Source organism: Dipteris shenzhenensis, chromosome 1, assembly GCF_047967505.1.
Source record: "Dipteris shenzhenensis isolate YYH24624 ecotype China chromosome 1, Dip_SZ_1.0, whole genome shotgun sequence".
In the NCBI taxonomy this organism is placed as follows: domain Eukaryota; kingdom Viridiplantae; phylum Streptophyta; class Polypodiopsida; order Gleicheniales; family Dipteridaceae; genus Dipteris; species Dipteris shenzhenensis.
In genome coordinates, this window is record NC_141596.1 from 30703771 (window position 1) to 30725142 (window position 21372).

Here is a 21372-nt window from a genome sequence, read left to right on the forward strand (position 1 = left end):
TAGAATTGACTTTGGAACCAATTTATGAAACTAGCATGATCCAACCAAGCAGAAGATTGTCTAATCTTCAAAACAAAAATATGACAAAAATATTGTCTGATCTTTTTCGCATTGCAATACGAAATGAACGAGTACAAATTTAGTCCTATGGAATTTTCTTCTACAATGCCGAATGAAAGAAGCTATAAGAGATTGAAATCCAATTATGGCAGTAGAGAGGCATGTGTGCCTCTTGTATAAAGATTTAGCATTCCAAACTAGTGAGAAGTCAAACTAGTGAGAAGTAACAGAGCAGCTCTATGATTTTGCAGGTTTTCAGATCCCCTACCATGGAAGATTGGCATCCTGTTGAAGCATTGATTACTGTACACTCTAAGAATCTCAAAAAAGGTACTGTGGGTTCTTAAATTATCTTGGCATCGTGTGAGTAGTGCTCCTTCCTAAGCTGCAACCATTTTCATCAGTCAGTAACTAATCGTAACTCTTCTTTTGTTGCCAGGACCAGTCATGAAAATCCAGAAATCGAAAGTGCTAAGCCTATTTGAATGACTAGTTCGCATGCCTTCCCCTTGTAACACGTGTTCTGCATAAGATATATTTTCATTGGAGCTCTTTAAATCTACACTACAAGAAAAATAGTTCATCATAACCCTAGGCACCAACATGAGAACATCAGCAAAAAAAGTTTCCATGGCCAATATAAATCATATTCATGATTGAAGTACTGAAAGAAGTCAGAAACTCATACAAAGAATGATACAATCACTCTGCTTCCAAAAAACATACAGTTTGTTTAATTGTCTGTGCTTTTTTGTTTGTAGTTAGTTGTACAAAAGACGGGTTTATGGAACTTACCATATGATACAACTCAACAGATCCAGTGAAACAGCCTTGTCGTCAGCAGACTTCTAGCACTAGCATATAGCATAGATAGAATGGTGTCACACGAAGGGACAGCACAAGCAAAATATATATTGTAGGCACTTCATGAGATCTGGCTGGGAACCTGAAGTGCTGATTTCCATTCCATAATGTCGAAGTTCTGCAATGACAAAGTATAATAAGCAAAACAAAGTGCTGCCAAATAAATATCCTTTACGTTGTATAATTTTTATCCATCAAAATCTGTACATTATACAATGCAATCTTTGCATAGCATAGATAGAATGGTGTCAGACGAAGGGACAACACAAACAAAATATACATTGTAGGCACTTCATGAGATCTGGCTTGGAACCTGAAATGCTGATTTCCATTCTGTAATGTCAAAGTATAATAAGTAAAACAAAGTGCTGCCAAATTCACATCCCCTTGTTTTGTATATTGTAATCCATCCAAAGCCGTACATTTTACCGTGCAGTCTTTTGCATATGGAATTAAACATGTGCCGACTTTGCTAGAGCCACCATGGACATATGCACAAAAGTGGAAGCAGTAAACTCAGGACTCAAATTGGTCTTAATAAACTACAGCAAACTCTTTAAGTAGCCACTAGGTCCACTAGCCTTTCCTTGTGGTCGTCCACGTGATGGATGGTTTACAGACTCAAATGTAATTTAGATATGGAGAGTAGGACCAACACCACCTGTCCTAGGTAAGACGACATGCAATGTCAGCAACTGAATCTCACGTGGTGGCTGTAAGAGATTACAAAGATATGGTGTTGTAGGCATAAAATCAACCCAACTTTCTTGTGTGTGCACTCTTGCTCACTTGTGTTCACAACCTGTCTCCACTTTGTTCCTACATTTGGTATCAGAGGACTTCTGTCTCTACAGCCCATTCCCGCGCTTGCTTCCAAACACCCGCAAGCTTGGTGCTCCAGTGCGTGTTCCTGGTTCTCACATTCAGCTCTCCAGCTTTTGTTTAAGGTAGCTCCAACAGTCCAGTGGCTGCTTTTTGACCTTTTGAGGTCCGATTTCGATGTTTTTTGAAATTTTGGAGCTGATCACATATAAACAAATCTGTCCCGCACCATTTCACGCGGGGGGGGGGATTTTTTTGTTTTTTTTTTCGTCCGTACAGTCCATACTGATCTGTCCGTACAGTTGCACGACAGTGCCGCGAGTCCGTTCGACTTGCCGGAACCTGATTTCAAGTCCGTATGACTTGTTAGAAGGCGATTCAAGCAGTTTTCGATTGTTTTTCGGTGTTTTTGCTCAGATCTGGACTCTTTTCAGCTCCAGCCTCTCCTGGGTGTGTTCCAGCAGCTCCAGGCATCTCCATACTTCTCCAGGCTCTTCTCTACATGTGTATTGTGTTCAAAAGTACTCCCGACAGCTTCATTCAGCTCCAAACAGCTCACTTCAGCTCCTTTGTCATCTCCAGCTTGCCCACACAGTCAGTGGACTGTTTTGCAGGTGTTTTGGGCCAAGGTGCACTTTCAATAAGTGTTTTGAGCTGTGTATTTCACTTCGGGACTGTTTTTGGAGCCCATACTCTTGCACTCTCAGGTGCATTTGCAGATACTCTGCATTGTTGGACGCATTTGTAGTTACTTTACAATTGTGGATGCTTTTGAGCTCTGTTGGATGCATTTGAGCACTCGTGGGTGTGCTCTTTCAGATTTGGGTTGTGCATTTTCAGTTTGGGATTGCACTTCAGATTGCAGCAGAGTGCAATGATTGGTTGATGCCATTTTTGCAGTGATTGCATTGTGCAGTCTTGCATTTCAGAGCAGCCAGTCGTACTTTGCATTTGCAGCTAGTATTAGTTTGGGATTTGCAGGCACATTTGCAACCAATTGCACCTTTGGGACTTGCAGTTCTTTTTGCAAGTACATTTGCAGCTTGTGGGTATCCCATTTTGCATCATGTCGACTCTTTCAAACAGTTTTGGCAATTTGTTCGAGGATGACAAGCTGGATGGACCAAAGTATGCCTTGTGGTCATTCATGCTTAAGAACATCTTGGTTGGCAAGGGCTTGTGGGATATTGTTAGTGGGGATGAGGTGAGGCCAGCAAGCTCATCTACATCCAACGCAGCTTCTTCGGGTCAGACTACAGACAGACAGCAGATTGCCACAGTCCCTCCTGCTAGTCCCATAGCATCGACGGAGGAGCAAAAGAAGTTTGACCGCCGCAGTGCCCAAGCGATGTTTTTGATTGCCACAAATGTGTAGAGGCACATTATGACGACTATCAAGTCGTGCAAGGATGCAAAGGCAGCATGGGAAAGATTGGCAAACATGTATCACGTTAAGAATGAGGCAAGGGCCATTGCCTTGACAAATCAGCTCAAGGATCTCGAGATGCAGGAAGGCCAAGCCATCACTGATCATATTGCCAAGAACACTGATCTACGTGATCAGCTCGCAAGTATTGATGAGAAAATAGAAGACAAGAAGCTCGTCTCTATTACTCTCAATAGCTTAGCGCCCTCATATGGCACATTCGTCACTTCATTGACCATTGTTCTCAAGGCAGCCCCACTCTCGTTTGATGAGTTAGTTGGGTTTTTGTTGCAGGAAGAGGAGAGATGCTCAAATTTTGCCAAAGCCTCTCGTTAGGGTAAGCAAGCGCTTGCCATGGGTGGAAAAGGCAAATTTCAGAAAAAGTTTGAGCCAAAACACAGCCATACAACTCAGCCCAAGGAGGGGAATGCAAGCAGTTCAAGCAAAAATAAAAAAAAGGGCAAATGCAATTATTGCAAGAAGCCAGGGCATTACATCATACAGTGTCAGAAAAGGATTGTCAATGAAAAGAAAAGGCAAAGGGACAGCTCTAGCAATAATTTTGTTGCCCCCACTGAAACTCGTGCTTCAGATGCACATGGTGAGGCTCATCTTGCCCAAGGTGATAGAGATTTTTTGTTTGCTGCATTTAATGAGAAGATGGATGCCAGGGGGGATTTAAATGCTGAAAATCAATCAGGGGATGCTTCCCTTGTTGCAAGTGATACACTGTCATGTCAAAGTGGTGACATAAAGCGGATTGCACTACTGTAATTTGCTGCAAATCACTGCCTGTGAGTATGATGTCATCCACATATAGTACCAACATGACCGATTGTGATTTTTGCTGCAAAACATGCAGATTTGGCTCTGTATGAGTGTTTACGAAGCTCTGGGACAGCAAAAACTGATGTATCTTCTGATACCATGCACGAGGTGCTTGCTTCAGCCCATATAGAGTCATCCTGAGCTTACATACCTTGTGCTCTTGTCCCTTCACCTCAAAACCTTGGGGCTGATGTACATAGACCTCCTCTTTAAGATCTCCATTGAGGAATGCGGTCTTGACATCCATCTGGTACACTGACCAACCATAAAACGCAGCCGAAAATTCTGAAATGACCAACCTTTGGCTTAAAGCCATACAAAGCCTCAAATGCAATCACATTAACCAAAGCCTTGGTAGGGCATCTATTCTGAATATAAGTGGCTGTCACAACTGCTTCTCCCCTAAAAGCCTTTGAGACTCTCTTGAATTTCAGCATACATCTCGCGATTTCCATGAGAGTACGATTCTTCCTCTCAGGGAGTGGATTCTGCTGTGGTGTGTAAGGGCATGTCAAGTGATGTTTAATCCCATGTTGCTTCAAAAATCCCTTGTACTCTCCCCCCTCTATCTGAGTTGAATGTTCTAATTCTAGAATTGGTTTGGTTCTCAGCCATATCTTTGAACTCTTGAAACCAATAGAACACCTCAGATTTTTCCTTCATATGAGAAAAAGCCATGTGAACTTGGAGAAGTCATCTATAAAGGTCACAAAGTACCTTGCTCCTCTATGTGTGGGAATAGTCATGGGGCCACATACATCACTGTGCACTATGTGCAACACTCTGGTTGCCTTGACCCAATTCTTACCTTGTTTATTGAATGGCAAGCGATGCAATTTGCCAAGTGCACACCCCACACACACTTCATTTGCTGGTTGCTGTAGTTTTGGCATTCCTTGAGTCATATTATTGTTGTACAAGTAGGACAATGCCCTATGATGGACATGTGCAAACCTGGCATGGCATAAATCAGCCTGGGAAGTGTTTTGATCATAAGGCTGAGCATCAAGCTTGTATAAGCCTCTGTCATATGTACCTGTTGCTACAACCTCATACCCTTTCTTTGGATCCTTGATCTTGCATTGGTTATCCTGAAATTCGACCAACATATGTTGATCATGGGCAATGTTTGAAATTTTGCCTTAAATCTGAAACATATCAAACATCTCGGAATAGTTGTAGAAATTTGAGGACAGATTGAGGCTCCTTCAATTATGAAAATTTACGGCTTTTTCATAAATATGCTGAAAAATCGGTCAATTCAAGCCTTTCTAAATTTGGTCCTTTTTCATTTTGGGCCCTAAATCGACATATTGAAGACTCCACACTTAAAGTTTTGAAAGTCTAGGCTAAATGCCCTAAGCAGCTGTTCCCATGGGCTACATCGACATCATTTTCAGGTGCATTCATGCCGCGAGCTTCTCCAACACATCACTAGAAGAGCATGAACATGCACACATGAGTGCAACGGCTGTACGGGGAACACCTATCACTCAAAGACATTTATTTTTTCTACATATTTATGTTTTCCTTGTGTGTGTTGAGTCAAGAAGGGTTCTCTACCCTGGGTAGTCCCCCTAAAAATATTGTACTGGTGTCTTTGGTGTGTGAGCCTTCATTCTATAAAAGGCCCTTAAGATAGATCCTTTGTACCCTATTTAGGAGTTGGGGGGGGTGACATTAGTAATGGTCTCACAAGTTGGATGGAAACAAGATGATATATGGAATATCAATTAGAAGGGAACATAGATACAATTATTTCTTGAGGACTTGGCGGCAAGGATAAAGATTCTTCAACAAACCCACAAGCTGAGGGCACAAAGATATGGATATTTGAAGAGCTCACTCCGACCTAGCTCAAACAAAGAGCCACTGAACTTACCAAAGTGAGGGAAGCGAAGAAAGAAGGCAAATGGGTGGTCAACACGGATGGACAAGCATTGATTAGGGAATTCAAATCTAAGCTAAAGACTCTCAATCTTAAACTGCTGTAATGAAGGTCAACCTATGATAGGACTATAAAATAAATTCGCTTTATAATAATTTGGAGCTATGATAGGACTAGAGCGTAGCTATGCTTTATAATAAATTTGGAGCTGCTTCATGCACTCTAGAGGAGATGCCATGTGCATTCTCGGACTCTGTGATACTCATAGATGTAATAGCTTTTCTTTTTGGTGTTTACTTTGTCTTAAAGGCCATCACACGTTATTCCAAGAATAATATATACATAATGTTTAAGTGTTCTCCCTAATCAAGAATTCCGTCTTCACTAGTAGAGACTTAGAGCAAGAGACACTTGTTTAACTCCATCAATTACATCTAGGGAAAGATGAAAAAGCATGAGAGTAATAAGAAATGGGGAGACCCACTTAAAAGTGCAAAAAAATTACTACAAGATAAGCTGCAGAAAAGATGTGATTTAAACCGTTTAAATTTTATTATTGTTTAAAAACAAACTGCATGACGATCTTGAGCAGCCCAATAGTTTTCTTACAATGATCCCAAGTACCACAAAGTCAGTGAATCAAAGGTGGCCAGATGCCCACATGAACATCTAAGGGAGACACCTGATCAAGAACATGAGAATATCTTGTCTTAAAAATATGTGATGATGCTTATAAGCACCCAAACAGTTTCACAATATGGAGCTGAGATCTAGGTGAAAGGGGAACAAACCATCATAGAGCGCAGTCATAGTAGTACTATGACCATGGCTCCTCAAACAAATCAAAATGTAGTGAAACGTCATCCTAAGTCAGTGAAGCTTCAGGACCTGAATTAAAAAAGAACTGGCTGAAAACCAAGATAGAACATGAGTGACAACTAGATGTGTGTGTGTGGGAGAGAGAGAGAGAGAGAGAGAGAGAGAGAGAGAGAGAGAGAGAGCAAGACCTGTGATGAAGCTGTGGCTCCTATTGTGGTATATACTCCATCATGAGTCCCGTCTGAAGTTCTAACCACTGTCAAGTGGTTTCCAGTATGTTCATCAACTGTCCTACTGCCCACATTTCTAGAAAAGTTCATAGAAGGGATCAGCACTTGCTGTGGGCAAATGAGGCTTGCTAATCCTTGTTGTTTTAAGTATCTGTCTAATGGATAGCTTGCATTCTGAAGCAGCCTCACCATGCTGACTCTGCTTGCACCTCTGCCTGTTTCCTCCTCTCTTTCTGGTTGACTGTTGAGATCAATCTGTCCCTTACTTCCCACATGCTCATCTTCTGAGCTTCTGCCCCTAACAGGGTAGGACACTGCAGATGCCACGTTGGAAGAGAATCTATTTCCATTGGAAGGCAAACTATTCATCCTTGGCAATCCACCAGTGAAGGCAACAACCAAGCTCCCCTGCCGAGAATTATTCTCAGACTGATTGTAATTATCATCAGTTTGCCATTTTCCTCCACTGGTTACTTCCCCATCTTCCTTTGTCCAAGCTCTTTTCTTCCGAGCAGCATTTTCAGCCTCACGTTCTGTCTGTCGCTTCTTGCGACGCAACATTAAAGTCTTAAATCTTCGCTTAACAGTCATGCAAACATTGCAATTACAGGTGGGTTTGTGTTTTGGCCCCTTGCCACTAGGGGGCTGGATGCACACAATGCAGGAGCAGCCAGGCCTATGGCGAGGATGTTTTGTTGTTGGTGCAGGAGACAGAGATGATGGAGTATTGCTTTCTCCAAGAGTTGCTGCATTAACAAGGACCTCCAATCCAGACGAAGGCTCTGTTACCTTGAGTGACTCAACCACTTCATGTTTCTTAGCATCTGGCAACAGAGAAATAATAAACCAAACAACACATGAAGCAGATCTCTACTTTTTTGGCTATGTTTGTAGTATTCTTAATCAGAAGCCCAGAATATATCATGACTGTACCACTTCAAAAAAGATGCATATCGCATTCAAAAAACTGGAGACAAAGGTTAAAGTGAGGCTTAATGCTCTACCTTTTAATTGCTGCATCAACAAACCAATCTCGTCACTATCCACTTCTTGAGGTGCATTACAAGAGTCCCTGCCCCAAAATTATTCAAAATTACACTTAGAAGGTATTACTTAAGAGATAAGTTCATACCATTGACTAGACTGTTGAGAAAAAGTCAAACCAGTCACCAGAATTTCAAATTCTCTCTACACAATTCCATTCATCAGCCCTTACCATTAGGGAACATAATAAAAATACATGTAAAATGCTTTCAACAACGTTAAATGATTGTACAAGAATCAGAATACAATGCATCAAGCCAACATGAATAAAGATACTTTGCAGACTCCTTACAAATCACGAAGGAGAATACAGTGACAACATGACTTACAGTCCACAAATCTTGAAAAACATGACAATGAAGAAAACAATTTCAGTATGTAAAACAATATATCCAGAAAAAGACAGTACTGATTTCAAGTGTTGATGGAATTGAATGAGATCAATCATTCTACCTTTTTGAATCCCAAACATTATCAGCACATGCCCATCTGGTGGGTAAGAAAACATCCGCAGGGACTCTGCGCCATAGGCCACAATCATCACATTGTGCCCACTGATCTTCACCATGCCTGAAAACAAAGTTCAATAGAACGAAAACAGCCCATAACATAAGTAACAAAAACAGAACCAATATCTTTAAAAACCAGGTTAGTGCTTTAAGGATTTATCTATCTACCAGAAATGAACACCCATGAAGGCATTAGTATGGCACATGAATGCTGTGTATGTGCATTTCATTGTTTGATATTTGAGAAGATTCAAAACTTCAAGCATATAAACAGTTCTATTGTAACAATGACTCTTTCTCACTGCCATATATATTTTTTCATTATTTCTACTTTCTTGAGACTCATTTTTACTGATCACGCATGTATATTCTTCTATGTGAGTTCTTGTGATAGGACTTCACATCCCGGCCGAGCATCTTCTGCATGTGCACATCTTCATCAGCAATTCAGAGTACTCTCTTTTCATGGCTGATCACCATGCATTGCTATCTACAGTATAGCACTTGTCACCTTCAATGTGACTCTTTCCTCAATGTGATCTACCGTCTTCAGTACAGTCTTGTTTTGCCGTCTCCAGCATGGCCTATGCTTATCATCTTTAGTATGGTCTTTTATTACTGTCTTCAGCACAGTCTCTCTCTTTGCTATCTTCAACATGGCCATGAATCTTTAGTGTGCATCATAGTCACATCCAGTGACAGGATGTCAGAAGCTAGTGCATGGGGTGGACTTCACACCAGTGAAGTTCGAGTCGAATGACTATCTTACGGATCACCCTTCACCGGGTATTAAATTACCAACATGCCGTACGAGACTGATGATGCTTTGCACATCCACAAGGGTTCTCCACACCCGATTGTTCTACTCCTAAACATCTCCAATGGCTTTGGGGGTGAGCCTTGATCAGTTAGGCTATGATGCTTAGTCAATGAGGACAGATCTAGATCATAGTCTTGTTAGTTGGAAGTGATCTCAAAACCCAGTCCATGAGTATTGAGTTCCTAGGGCTTTTTGAGAGCTAAAAGATGGTTCCAATTTGGTGGAATTCTGAGTTGTTTAAAACTGGATACAAGCAGTTTAAGTTCTAGGGTTAACTGAGTCCTAGGCAATAGATTAATTAATTGTGTCCATGGGTAGAGAGGCCATGGGGCGAAATTTTTAAGAGACCTAATTAAAGTATTCAAATAACTCCTAAAAACTATTCTAACATAGAACAACAAATCAAATACTATATTTAGAAAATAAAATATTAGAGATCGCTTTTTCAGCTTTTTCACAGCTTTTTCAGCCTGCTTTCGGTGCTTTCTCAGCTTTTTGTGGCTTTTTGCTTTCACCCAAGGGCTATATAAAGTTTGGGCAGTCCTAATTGCTCTCTCTGCAAATTTGCACCCTATCCCTGCTGCTCTCTTTGAAGCAGAAATTCCAGCAATAATTGGATAGCAAGAGCATGGCTAAGAAGAGGGCAAATTTGCTGCCTACCTTTCTTCCTTTCCAGTGCCCAAGACGAGTCACGGGGTCAGTATTCTTTGCGTATTTCACTGTTATCAATCACTACACTTTCTTCTACGTGCTGTTTTTCTCGCATTCAATTCCATTTTTTGTCTTTTAGGCTACCAGAAAGTGATTTTCAGGTTTTGTTTTTGTTTTTTTTGCAAAAAAGAGACTTCTATTAAGTATTAAAGAAAACTGTTAGAGCAAGCTCTATATGGGAATACGGGACACACCATGCAATGCATGAAAAGCTCAAGAGCCAAAAAGAAAGGATTGGGGCTGATAGTGCCATCTCAATCCGGTAGCAACCTCTGAGAAAAAGGGAGAACCCCTCCAAACTCGAAGAAATACAGTCCTCCTAGAAGAGGCTGCCCGTGAAGGGCCCTGCATGCTAGCCCATATGGCTATCAAAGTGTGAACTGTGTCACTCCAAATACCCGTGAACACCTGTGATGGGTGTATCTGGGTGTCATCCAAGGCCTCTGTGCATCTGGCTCCTCAAATGTGCCAAGAGGAAATGCTAGCCAAAATCTCCCAAGAGGTGTCCACTGAAGCATGTGAAGCTTTGAAAGGAATATGTGGTACATCCTGAAGAGAGCAAGGCTCTATCTCTTGTCGGCGGATTGAGAGTGCCCAAGAAGAAGGCTCACCCTCATAAAACACCTGGGGCCCAGTAAGGGATAGCCATGCGACTGAGCCCCAAGTCAGATTTCGTTTTTGACTCATAGGTCTTTCTAACACTGATTTTATTTATACTAAACATGTTCCCTTCAATTTCCAAAGGTTCTAACCTCGTTCAGGTTAAAAACGCTAACCGCTTCTGTTGTGGGCTATGTGTTCCAGAGTCTAAGGTTTCTATAATAACCCTAATGGGTAGAATCTAAGCTTCCTATGTTTTAGGGATAAGCGGGACCAAGACCAATTATGCGGCTTTCTCCACATGATACTGGACCAGGGGCTGCCACTGGGTACTTTCTCGGATTATTCTCAATCATTGTACATCTAAGTCCCACTTTGAAAAGAAAGATCATTGTAATATTCCTATATTTGAGTCTTGGTCTAGAACTCTAGATTTCTCAGAGGGGGTTTTGTCCAAAGATCTATACTACCATTGTAGTGAGGCTAAGCATCATTGAATATTAAAAAATACAACTGGGGAGCGGCCTCATTCTCATCCAGTCAAGTGCCGGTGTACTTGTCTCTCTGTCTTTTATTTTTCATGTTGTTATGTGGTGTGAATGCATTTAAAGTTGTGGTATTTTTATGTGGAATTTATAAAAGTTTTAAAATTCCAAGTATCTTAAGTTGTTCGTTTGGAAATCACGCTTCCATGTAAGCAAGACTCTGACATCCATTGAGGGGGAAAAGGCAGGCACGTTTGAGGTCTAGATGGAATTTCAGGAAAAGCTTTAAGCTATCATATCAACCACACAATTAACTATCATATGGCATCCCTATAAAATGACACTGGTGCCTTCAAAAAGATGTGAATCGAACACATAAACAAAATCTCCAATTCAACACTCAGAGACATCATATAGAAGACTGATAATTATAGTCTCATCTTATGAAACATGCCTGAGAGGCTTTAAAAATATTGAAGATTTTTGGGGGTGTTAGATGAGAGCAAAAAAGTGTTATAACATGAAGTCAAGTTGAGTGTGTTTTAGTGTGTTCTACTAGGAGTTCTACCAGAGTCTTATGTGTGAGTGCCACCTGTCATATTGGGAGCCATCCCATATACATTTGTGCACTCTAGTGTGTGTGCCTATCCTATAAAGGCTTGTACTTGTCACTTGTCAAATCATTCAATCTAATCAAGCCTACAAGCACTTGGTCTACATGTGAGTACTTTTTTTTGGTTCAAGCTCTTTCATTATGTCTTTCATACTTTCTAGTTGTTTCTTTTGCTTCCGTCCTCCATAGCTCTCTTCCCTTCCTACCCTACCTCCTCTCTCTACTCCACTATGTTCCTTCATGTGGTATCAGCTCCCTCCTTCCTTTACCCTCTTGCTCTTTGCTCTTCCAAGGGATTGAGGTGAGGGAGGCCAAGAAAGAGGAGCTACTCTCCCTTTTTCCTCTTGGAAGACAGTCCTCATCTCACCCTTGGCCTCTCCATGAACTGCTCTTCTTCAACAAATTCAAGGTTGGAGCTCTTCGTCGCAAAAACTTCACTCTAAGTTGTTGTTCCAACTAGGGCGATTGCTCTAGATCCCTTTCTTTGCAAGTGCGTGGGCTGTTTTTTGCATTTCGAGGAAGTTTGGAGGCACTTCATCACCGGAAATCAGCTCCAAGTAGCTCCTACAGGCTGGGCAACTATTGTAAAGCCGCTTTCCAACTATTCAACAGCTCGAATTTGCAGTTCGTGGCCTCTCTATCAGCCACCACCCTGTTTTTGACGATTTAGGGATAGATAAGCTGGGAAAAGGTTAAAAAAGACCCATGGGCAATAGGAAGACCTTGCACCCCACTCTCTTCATGGCCCTCGCCTCTTCTCACACAAGAACGGAAAAAGCTTCAACAATTTACTAATCTGTTTGGTAATCAAACGTGCAACCAATGTCAACAAAAAAGTGAAGCAACATGGTGGAGAGGGAGAGAGAAGAGGATAGGCTAGGGAGAGCAGAAGTGATATGCAAAGAGAGACATAATGAAATGGAAATGAAATGACTAGAGTAATGAACAAAATGAGAGTACTCACATGTAGACCAAAGAGCTTGTACCTTGATATTTGATTGATTTGACATTAGACAAGTATAGCTCTTATATAAGAGCATACAGACACAAACACATATGAACACCTATGCATATGGGATAACTCCCAATGTGACACATGGCATCCATAGGACACACTAGACTAGAACTCACACTAGAACACACCAAACTGACTCAACTTGGCTTCATATTCTAACACCCCCCCATGAAGGCAAGATGAGAGACTACTGGAATGGAACCAAGGAGAGAACATGACAATGACAGGACTACTAAACTGTGCAATGTCTGAACTAGACATGGCTCCCATGCCAAATTAGAGGCTGAAGTCTGAGCATGGTTTAGAGGTCGGACTGAGCACTCACATTGCTTTACATACCAAACATGACTCAGAGGCTCATGTCTTAGCATGGATGCATGAACAACTCAGAGGTCTAGAAAACCAATGCACCAACATCCTGAAACTCATACGCCAAGCCTGATAACTAGACCCTATCAATGCCAATACATGGCTCCCACAGTACATCCCCCTCTTGACACCAGGAACTAACTGGGAACATGGAGCAACACACCATAAATATAAAAGAAATACATCATTTTAGGAGGACTAATTCAAGGCAGAGGACCTTTATTGACTCAACACACATTATTTATTGCATTCATTTTTTAAAAACATCCTTAAGCAGAGTACCCAAATATTCCTAACATATCTATCACTTCAGATAGATCATGTAAAACAATAGATAAAGCTTGTTAGTCATGCCTAGTAGATGTAGTGTAAAGATTCTCGAACTTAGCTTTGATCTCTGTGGCAGAAGTAGTGAGGTCAAAGTGATGGAGCAATTTGTTGTTCAACCTCACACCAATGAGGGCAGCGCTTTCTCATGAGATGAAGGGACTTCTCCAAGAGGACGAGGTTCCATGGTATCAACACTTGGAGAGGCAATGAGCAGGGGCAATTGTAAATGATGCGGCAGAGAGATCAAAGATAGCAGAGAATGCAAGAGGGTTTAGACGTGAATTTCAAGGTAGGAAAGTACGGACAAATCAGAGAGCCGGTCGTACAATCGTACAATAGATCCGTACGGTGGTGCAACAGCAGTACGTTGGTACAAGGTATAGTACGACACATTAATGGGCTATTGTATGGCAGATCCGTATGGTGGTGCAACAGAAACGTGGCAGTAGCACAGGGCTGGTATGGTGCTGGAGAATCAGCAGTAGCAGTGGAAGTATGGCAGGCTGGTACGGGGGAAACAGTCCGTACAGCCAGTACGGACTGTACGACAGGCTCAATAGCAACCGAATTCAGTGCATCCCGGGCTAATGGAGAGGCTTATGGCGAGGCTAATGAGGCGGCTTGATGTAGCTCCGTCAGCTCCCGAGGTGAGGCTAAGGATTGGAAGGGAGCTCTACCGTTGAGGAGAGGGGAGCTTCCATTTGCGAGATTCTCTCATCCTCTAGGTAGAGTGAGAAGAAGGGAAAATTGGAAACGAGGCTCTGATACCACACGAAGGCCGATGGTGGAGAGGGAGAAAGAAAGAAAGAAAGTTTATTAAAGTCTTTGGAAGACCGATGGGTCTATGTGACTATGAAAAACTTGGTACAAAACGAGCTGAGGGTGGAGCTACTAAACGAGCATCCACGCCCATGCAGAATGCAAAAAATGCAAAATGATAGTGCTAAGTACAACATAGTCATGTCAGTGGTCGACTACATACCAATCTCATCATCATCATCAAGACATCAGGGTGGATGAGGAAATGGAGGCATGCAATCGGCAATAGAGTACTATCAGCTGCTCATCACGGGTGCGGCCTTGTGATGTCTCTTGGTCATAGCTCTGCGCCTAACAAGGGCCATAGTAACCCCAGTAACCCTTGTCGGCCGGGCTCTGACTCTGAACAGAGAGGGGATATCCCCAAGTGTAATCTGCGCGTAAATCATCTGTCTGAGTTGTCGGGTCATTGGCTTTGGGTCACGATTGTGATCTGGCAGGAAGAACTCCGTAATAGAGCTCTGAGAGGGATCTACCAAGGAAGAAGTCTTCTCCTGTCTCTGTGATCGAAGTATCCTCTCGCGGTGCTTGATTACCTCATGGATGAAGCCCGTCAAACATCTCTAGTCTGGGTAGGACAGAAAATGAGACAAAACCCCAGAGCTATCTCTGAAGAGGCAGTACAAACGCCCTCGGATCTCATAGTAAACAAGGCACCTGAAGATGAAATGCTCCTCCGTCTCAACCTCCTACATGTCACATAATGTGCATATGCGCCACTCCCTAGGTGGGCCCTTTGCTCTGCTGCTCTCAATACGAAGTCTATGTGAAGAGACCCGAAACTGCCGAATAGAACTCCTCAGTGAGTGGGATAAGTGGATATGCATGTATCCTAGTGGGTTAATGAAACCCTCCTCTGTGATGTGTAAGCAGTGATCTCTGTAGAAGCTGAGCTTTACTGGGAGTTCGCTCGGTCCTAACCAGGTCCGGAATGTGTGTAGCTGTAAGAGATCCTCACGGATTACCTGATTGACCTCGTGTTACACGAGGGGAGAAAATGGAGCGTCCATACTGTACTGGAAGGGAGGGAGTCTATCCATGTGGAACCCTAGTCTCTCAAACCATCTCTCTATGTGTGCATACCAGCATCTCTGATCCCCCCTTGCCAAAAGTGCCATAGAGGAGCACAATGCTAGCAAAGGTAGTTTGTTGCGCCCAAAGTGTAATCCCCGTACTGCCTAACTCGGTATAGATACTTGATGACCTAAAATGTAGCATCCAACTGTAATGGGGATGATGATCCAAACTCAGCCTGAATGATCTGGTGAGGACGGACGGCTTATCGCGAATCATCCGCGATAGCATGAGAACTTGTAGCCGCTCCACACGAGCCCACTCTATATCCGACAAGTGTAGCGCTTAGCAAGGGCTGCCGTACATCCCCACTGGGCGAACCAAGGAGTCAAAAAGCAGCCCCTTAGTCCGTGGATCCTTGTCTGAGGGGGAGTATTACCGGAGGCGTAGGGCCACTGATGCGAGAAGCGAGTAAGACATGTCATAAGTGTCACTGATGGTACGTAGGCGAGTGCTAGTCAATGGTGTCAACTATGTGCAAGCAGTAGATGGTGTCAACTATGTGCAAGCGGTACAAGTGCTGAAGTGATGTGAGCAAGAAGAAGACCAAAGCAAAACAACATCATGAAAGCCAACCCTCGACATGAACGGCAAAGAACTTCAACCACATGACACAGGTCCGTTGTACTAGGTGAAGGGAGAGGAGGGGAGGAGAACACGACGGAAAGAGATTTTAGAATAGCGAGCAGAGATGGGGAGTAGCATAACTCATTAGAAAGCAAGATGACTGATACACCCGGAGAAGATACACACGAGGTGAGCTCTGGACTCTAGCCTCTCACTCCTTCACTCACGCCTCTCGCCCCTGCCAGAATGTCCTTCCCCCTTTCCCCTTTCCCCCTCTTCACCTTCTCCTCCTCTGCTCCAACCCCCCGCTACCAATCTCCTTTCCCTCTTCCTATTGGATGTCTTCTTGCATCCTTAGCCATCCTTAGCCATTCCACCGTTTGTGGGCCGCTCTGCCCTTGATGGCTTCCACAACACTCCAGCCTGTTCTGGGTCAGTGAATCTCGTGCTCCATGTGTTCTCCTGTCTATTCCATGCGCTCCTGACACTAGTTGGTTACGAGGGTTGGTGCACCACCTATACCTCTTAACTGTTGGACTGCTTCCCCTGTGCATCAACGCGTACCGCCTGTGCACCTGTGCACTCTGCTGGACTACTTCCCATGTGTACCAACAGGTCTACCCGTGCACCATTGCGCCAGCTGGATTGCTTCCCATGTGCACCAACAGGTGTATTTCGTGCACCATTGCGCCAGTACTTCCTCTGATCAACTTTGACCATGGTGCGTCGAGGTTGAGGTTTGGCACTCTTCAGTCATGTATTGCTTCCGTCATACCCAAGTCATGTCCAAGTCAAGTCATGTCCAAGTCATGTTAAGTCATGTCCAAGTCATGTCCATGTCAAGTCATGTCCAAGTCAGTTCCAGAGTGACCAAGACGTGAACATATGTGAACACGATTCGACTAGGTTCGACTAGGTATGACCAAGGTCTAACAACTTGGCATGTTGCTGAGGTGACCATGATGTGACCCAGGTGTGACTCTTGGTGGGAGTCCCGGAGACTTTGAGTACAACAATCCTAAAAGTGTGAGCGAAAAAACTACCTCTCTAGTCTGGCCAATGAAGTGTATCCCCTGCCCAGGCGGACCTGCATCGCGGGTCTCATAGTGAAAATGGGTCTGGAGAAGACAACCCCAAGATATGTGTATGATGAAACTATCTCAACAGGTGACCCATCAAACGTGAACCGCTCCTGATGCATGACGACTCAAGATGTATTGAAGATCATAACCTTGGTTTTACCAAGATTGAGCTTCAAATCATGAGACTCACAAAAAAACTGTAGTGCATCAAGGTGTCTCTTGAGCCCCTCTGCTGAGGAAGACAAAAGTGCCACGTCATTTGCATATAGTTGTATCTAGATCAGAGTGCCGACAAGAGAGCATCCATCCCTCCCTTGTGTCTGTATCACTGTCTCGAGCTCGTCAATGTAGAGGCCAAACAAGGTAGGAGATAAAGGACACCCTTGTTTGACCCCAATAGTGCTCATGATCTTGTCTGTCCACCCATACCTTGCCGAGACTTTTCTTGAGACTCTCTCGTAAAGGACCATGACAGGCCAAATGATCTCCTGGTCAAAACCCAAATCCTGTAGTAGGCGTCGGAGGAAGCGAGCTCTCGAAAATCCACAAAGCAACAGTAAACCCTCTGCTTCCGTGCCCTCGCCTCCTCGATGATACACTTGAGCGTGAGAATGTGATCCATGGTTCCATGATCCCGCATGTCCTGTTGCTCTAAGTCCTCGACACTCTGCAAATCGACTAATCTCAGAATCAAGCACTGATGCATAAATCTTGGACATGACATGTCCAATCATAATGGTCCTGTAATTCTTCGGAATCATGAAGATCCCCTGCCTTACGGATGGGTGAAATAGTGTTAATGGTCCAGGTGAGTGGAAATCCTAAACAAATAACTTCATTAAAGAGCTTTGCTAAGATCGGGGCTAGGAGGTTAATCAGCCTATGCCCATAGCTCTGGCATCCCATAACACTAGAACCCATGATCCGCCGTATAGAAGGCAAGAGTCTAGGGTCAAGATCGAGACCAGATCATCCAGTGGTGTGTGCACACTGAATACCAACACAATAGCCTTGGCCACACTTATACCAGATGATCCAGTAGTGTGTGCACAACGAATACCACATCAAACAGAGGTGTGTGCACACTGAATACCAACAGAATAGCCTTGGCCAATCTTATATAGAAGGGTGTCCTGCTTTATGGAAAGCATCCTGGCTAAATAGCCGATTGGCCCTTTGCTAGTGTTCAAGACTTCTAGTCCCATGTTAGCCTGCTTCCCTTAATCCCGGGGCCCCGTAACTCTGCTGGATTAAGTCCACTAATCCAAGGATTAGCGTCTAGGTAGATAACAATACTTACAATATTCAGGATTATCCTGAATATGTTTAATGAAAATAGCAGTTTTCGTGCTTGATTATGAACCTTGTATTTGACTGAGGTCTTACCTTGTAGCAGCCTCATAAACAAAACAATAAAACTGGCTCAAAATATCAGAACAAAAAGCATGCAAATGCTGGTTAAGAACTCTGGCGGTCTACATTCAAAATAATACATTTTGCAGACCTGTAACCAATTTGACCAAAAGCAAGGTAAGGGAAAGGAAAGCTACATTCAAATTGCCTTCGTTTCAAATTATACCATGAGAACAAATTTTTTAATGGTATTCTTGACTGACCCGTATCTCATTGTCGTGAAGATGGTCCTTTTCCCAAAAACAGGGGGTTCCTGGAAGACACCAGCAATGATATTAGCGTTAAAATCCATATCCATAACACTGCAGTGTTTCTCGATGATATGTTATCAAATGAGGATTCAATGTAAATCTCCCTTAAGACCCTATTACCACTTTGTATGGTCTCCACCAATGTGCATGGTATTCCTGACTATAAAAGAAAAAATAACATATAAGAATAAAAAGATCAAGACATCTTAACTAGTGACATGCCCAAAATTCTATACAAGGTCTACAGAGTACTAGATACATTTCACATTGCAACTAACTCAACTTGATAAGTTTGTCTAATTGCAAGGATTCATAAGAGCGGGACCATGCCTCATTTTTCACACATACTGCCACACGTGGCACTTCCACTCTCTGGATTGATTGCCACAGCCTCATTCCTTTTCTGCATGATTTTCTATGGGGTTTTCACAAGAGTTTGTGCTAGATTATTTGGTCAAAAGTACCTAGATGATCATAGCAGAATGCATATACTTCAGGAAAATACTGAAACAACTCCTCTGCAAAATGTTTTTCAACATCCGTGCAAGTATTAAATGCTGAAGTAGTGAAGAGGTGGGTCGTCAAGCACATTACTTGACATTATTATTCAATAGGAAATGATGAGAAGGAAAGGAGAAGGATAGAGATCCATAAAGGGAGAGACATTTTAACATAAGACTACAAGGGTTAACTACAAGTTTTAGTACTACGGCAGTGGTATAGTGTGTAGTTAATTACGACGTTGGTGGCAGTTTGAAACTGTGTTTAATTTATTTATTTTTCCCTCCATTATTAGGATGGATTAGTTATCTCTGTAGAGAAGCAAGGAGAAATTATGCATGGCAACGGCAAATGGTTTTATTGAGTATCTACTTCCTGGAAACACAGAGATGGGATAAGAATATACTTAAGCTGGCTACCTTGCTGCATCTAAACAGAACCAAATGTTCTCGTCAAAATTTTTGTTCCAGTTTGAATCTTCTGGACCGTCATTGGTTTCTCATAAGCCTCTTTATCTTTGTTTCCTCAGCTACACCCAGTCAATGGACACGTGACCTTGGAACTGTAGAGTCTGAAAGTTTTAGACATGTGCTTAAGTGGGAATTAGCATAGTCTGATCCCATATTGTTGCAACACGAAAGCACGAAAGCAAAGCAATGGGCTCATCTCTTAAGAATTGTGTAGGTGGGAACCGAAATGGTCTTTGTTGCAGCATGAAAGACAAGCAATGAGTGGATCTCTTAATGTTGGATCTAGAAGGGAAAAGCCACCATTAAATTTCTTCCAGTGAGAGAGAACGTATTCATCTCTTCTGGCCATGCTTGAATGCCTTCAAGGAAAACTCGCTACAGTACTTGGACAAAGGTAGCCCTGGGTAGTCTTATCTCCATAATACTCCTGAAAAGGGAGGCCAACTTCTCCTTTGGAGGTAAGGGGATGGACTATCACAGAATACCACATTTTGTTATAATGAAAATTTTATCTCGAATTGAGAAGTCAATGCCAAACAAGCAGGGGACTACTCTGGTAGATCGGGTCAGTCAATTCCATACCAGAAGTGTCCCTTGTCTCACAGCAATAAAGCCATTATACATGATGGCAATTCTACATCTGTGCTTAGATAACGCTTGTGGAAAACAAAATATTTGGGGATAGATTTTCATATAGGTTGAAAAAACAAGTCTAGTTGATTTGCATTAGATCCATTTCCTGAACCAAATCTATTCAGCATGAGGTTGGGAAGTATTGAAATGGGCTTTCACACTTCAGATGTATCATAGCAGCGACAAAAAGGGAGATTCACAAATTGAGTCGTTTGTCAACAATTTCCGATAAGGCCTTTTTAGTCAACCAGCCAAACAGCTTGATTATATTTGAAGGAGGTTTTGGGCCACCAAAAATTTTGATATGGCACACACACTAGCCAACCAAGTACTAGTCACATAGTTCTAGAACATTCCTTTGAAAGTTTTGGATGCACATCTACAAGCTATTCTCGGAGATTTTCCTTGTTGAGTCATGTCTTCCAAATGAAGCTAAAAAGCTTCATCAATGACATCAAGATGATTTGACGTGAAGCTATGCATGTGAATGTAATGAAGAGGTCTTGCTTTCCATCATAGTACATATTACCATCGCATCTCGGTACAGTTAATGCATTTTCCAAGACCTGTGAAAATTGAGGAAAGAAAGATAAATTTGCCTAGATACATTTACCTGCAGAGAAGCCATGTATATTGTCTTGTGTAGAGTCAGGCCTTGGAGCCCTTCGTATAGCTCACATCTCAATTTCACTTGGTTCTATTGTCAAGCGTGAATACTCAAATCCAAAACGTGTAGTTATGAGAACAAACTGAAGGCTTGAGCTGTAACCTCTGTTGGAGTGCACATCTTTCCATGCCTCATATCCAACCCACTTCGTCTCTATAAGATCCACCCCCCAATCTAACCAGGGAATCCAAGAAGCAGCCTTTATTTGCACATACAGTAAATGGACTGAAAGCCATGTCTCTCGAATCCATCCAATGAAGCATGTCATGTAGTCAATCTGGCTTGAGCAGCCAATTTCATGCTGAACGAACCACTGTCCCATGAGGATGCATCCCGAGTATACAGAAGATATCACAGTGTACCTATGAATTGTGCTAGAGTTAGGCATCACTAATGTCAAAGATCATAATCCTAGTCTTCCCAAGGTTGACCTTCATGCCCTGGCTGCATGTAAAGCTACCA

General features: G+C 42.6%; 1 protein-coding gene across 5 annotated transcripts in view; it reads right to left on the bottom strand.

The window, feature by feature from the left end:
- Nucleotides 1–319: 319 nt before the first annotated feature.
- The window catches only part of LOC147905687 (B3 domain-containing protein Os07g0679700-like), a 53523-nt gene continuing 32470 nt past the window's right edge, over nt 320–21372 (bottom strand). For all 5 annotated transcript variants that reach the window (XM_087374037.1, XM_087374063.1, XM_087374046.1 and 2 more), the window contains 6 exons: nt 18592–18641; nt 8435–8551; nt 7942–8009; nt 6896–7761; nt 856–1042; nt 320–445 (listed from right to left, as the gene is read on the bottom strand). In XM_087374037.1, coding sequence (XP_087230163.1) covers nt 986–1042; nt 6896–7761; nt 7942–8009; nt 8435–8551; nt 18592–18641 — 1158 coding nt within the window. In that variant the 3' untranslated portion in view covers nt 320–445; nt 856–985. The remainder of the gene's footprint in view (nt 446–855; nt 1043–6895; nt 7762–7941; nt 8010–8434; nt 8552–18591; nt 18642–21372) is intronic.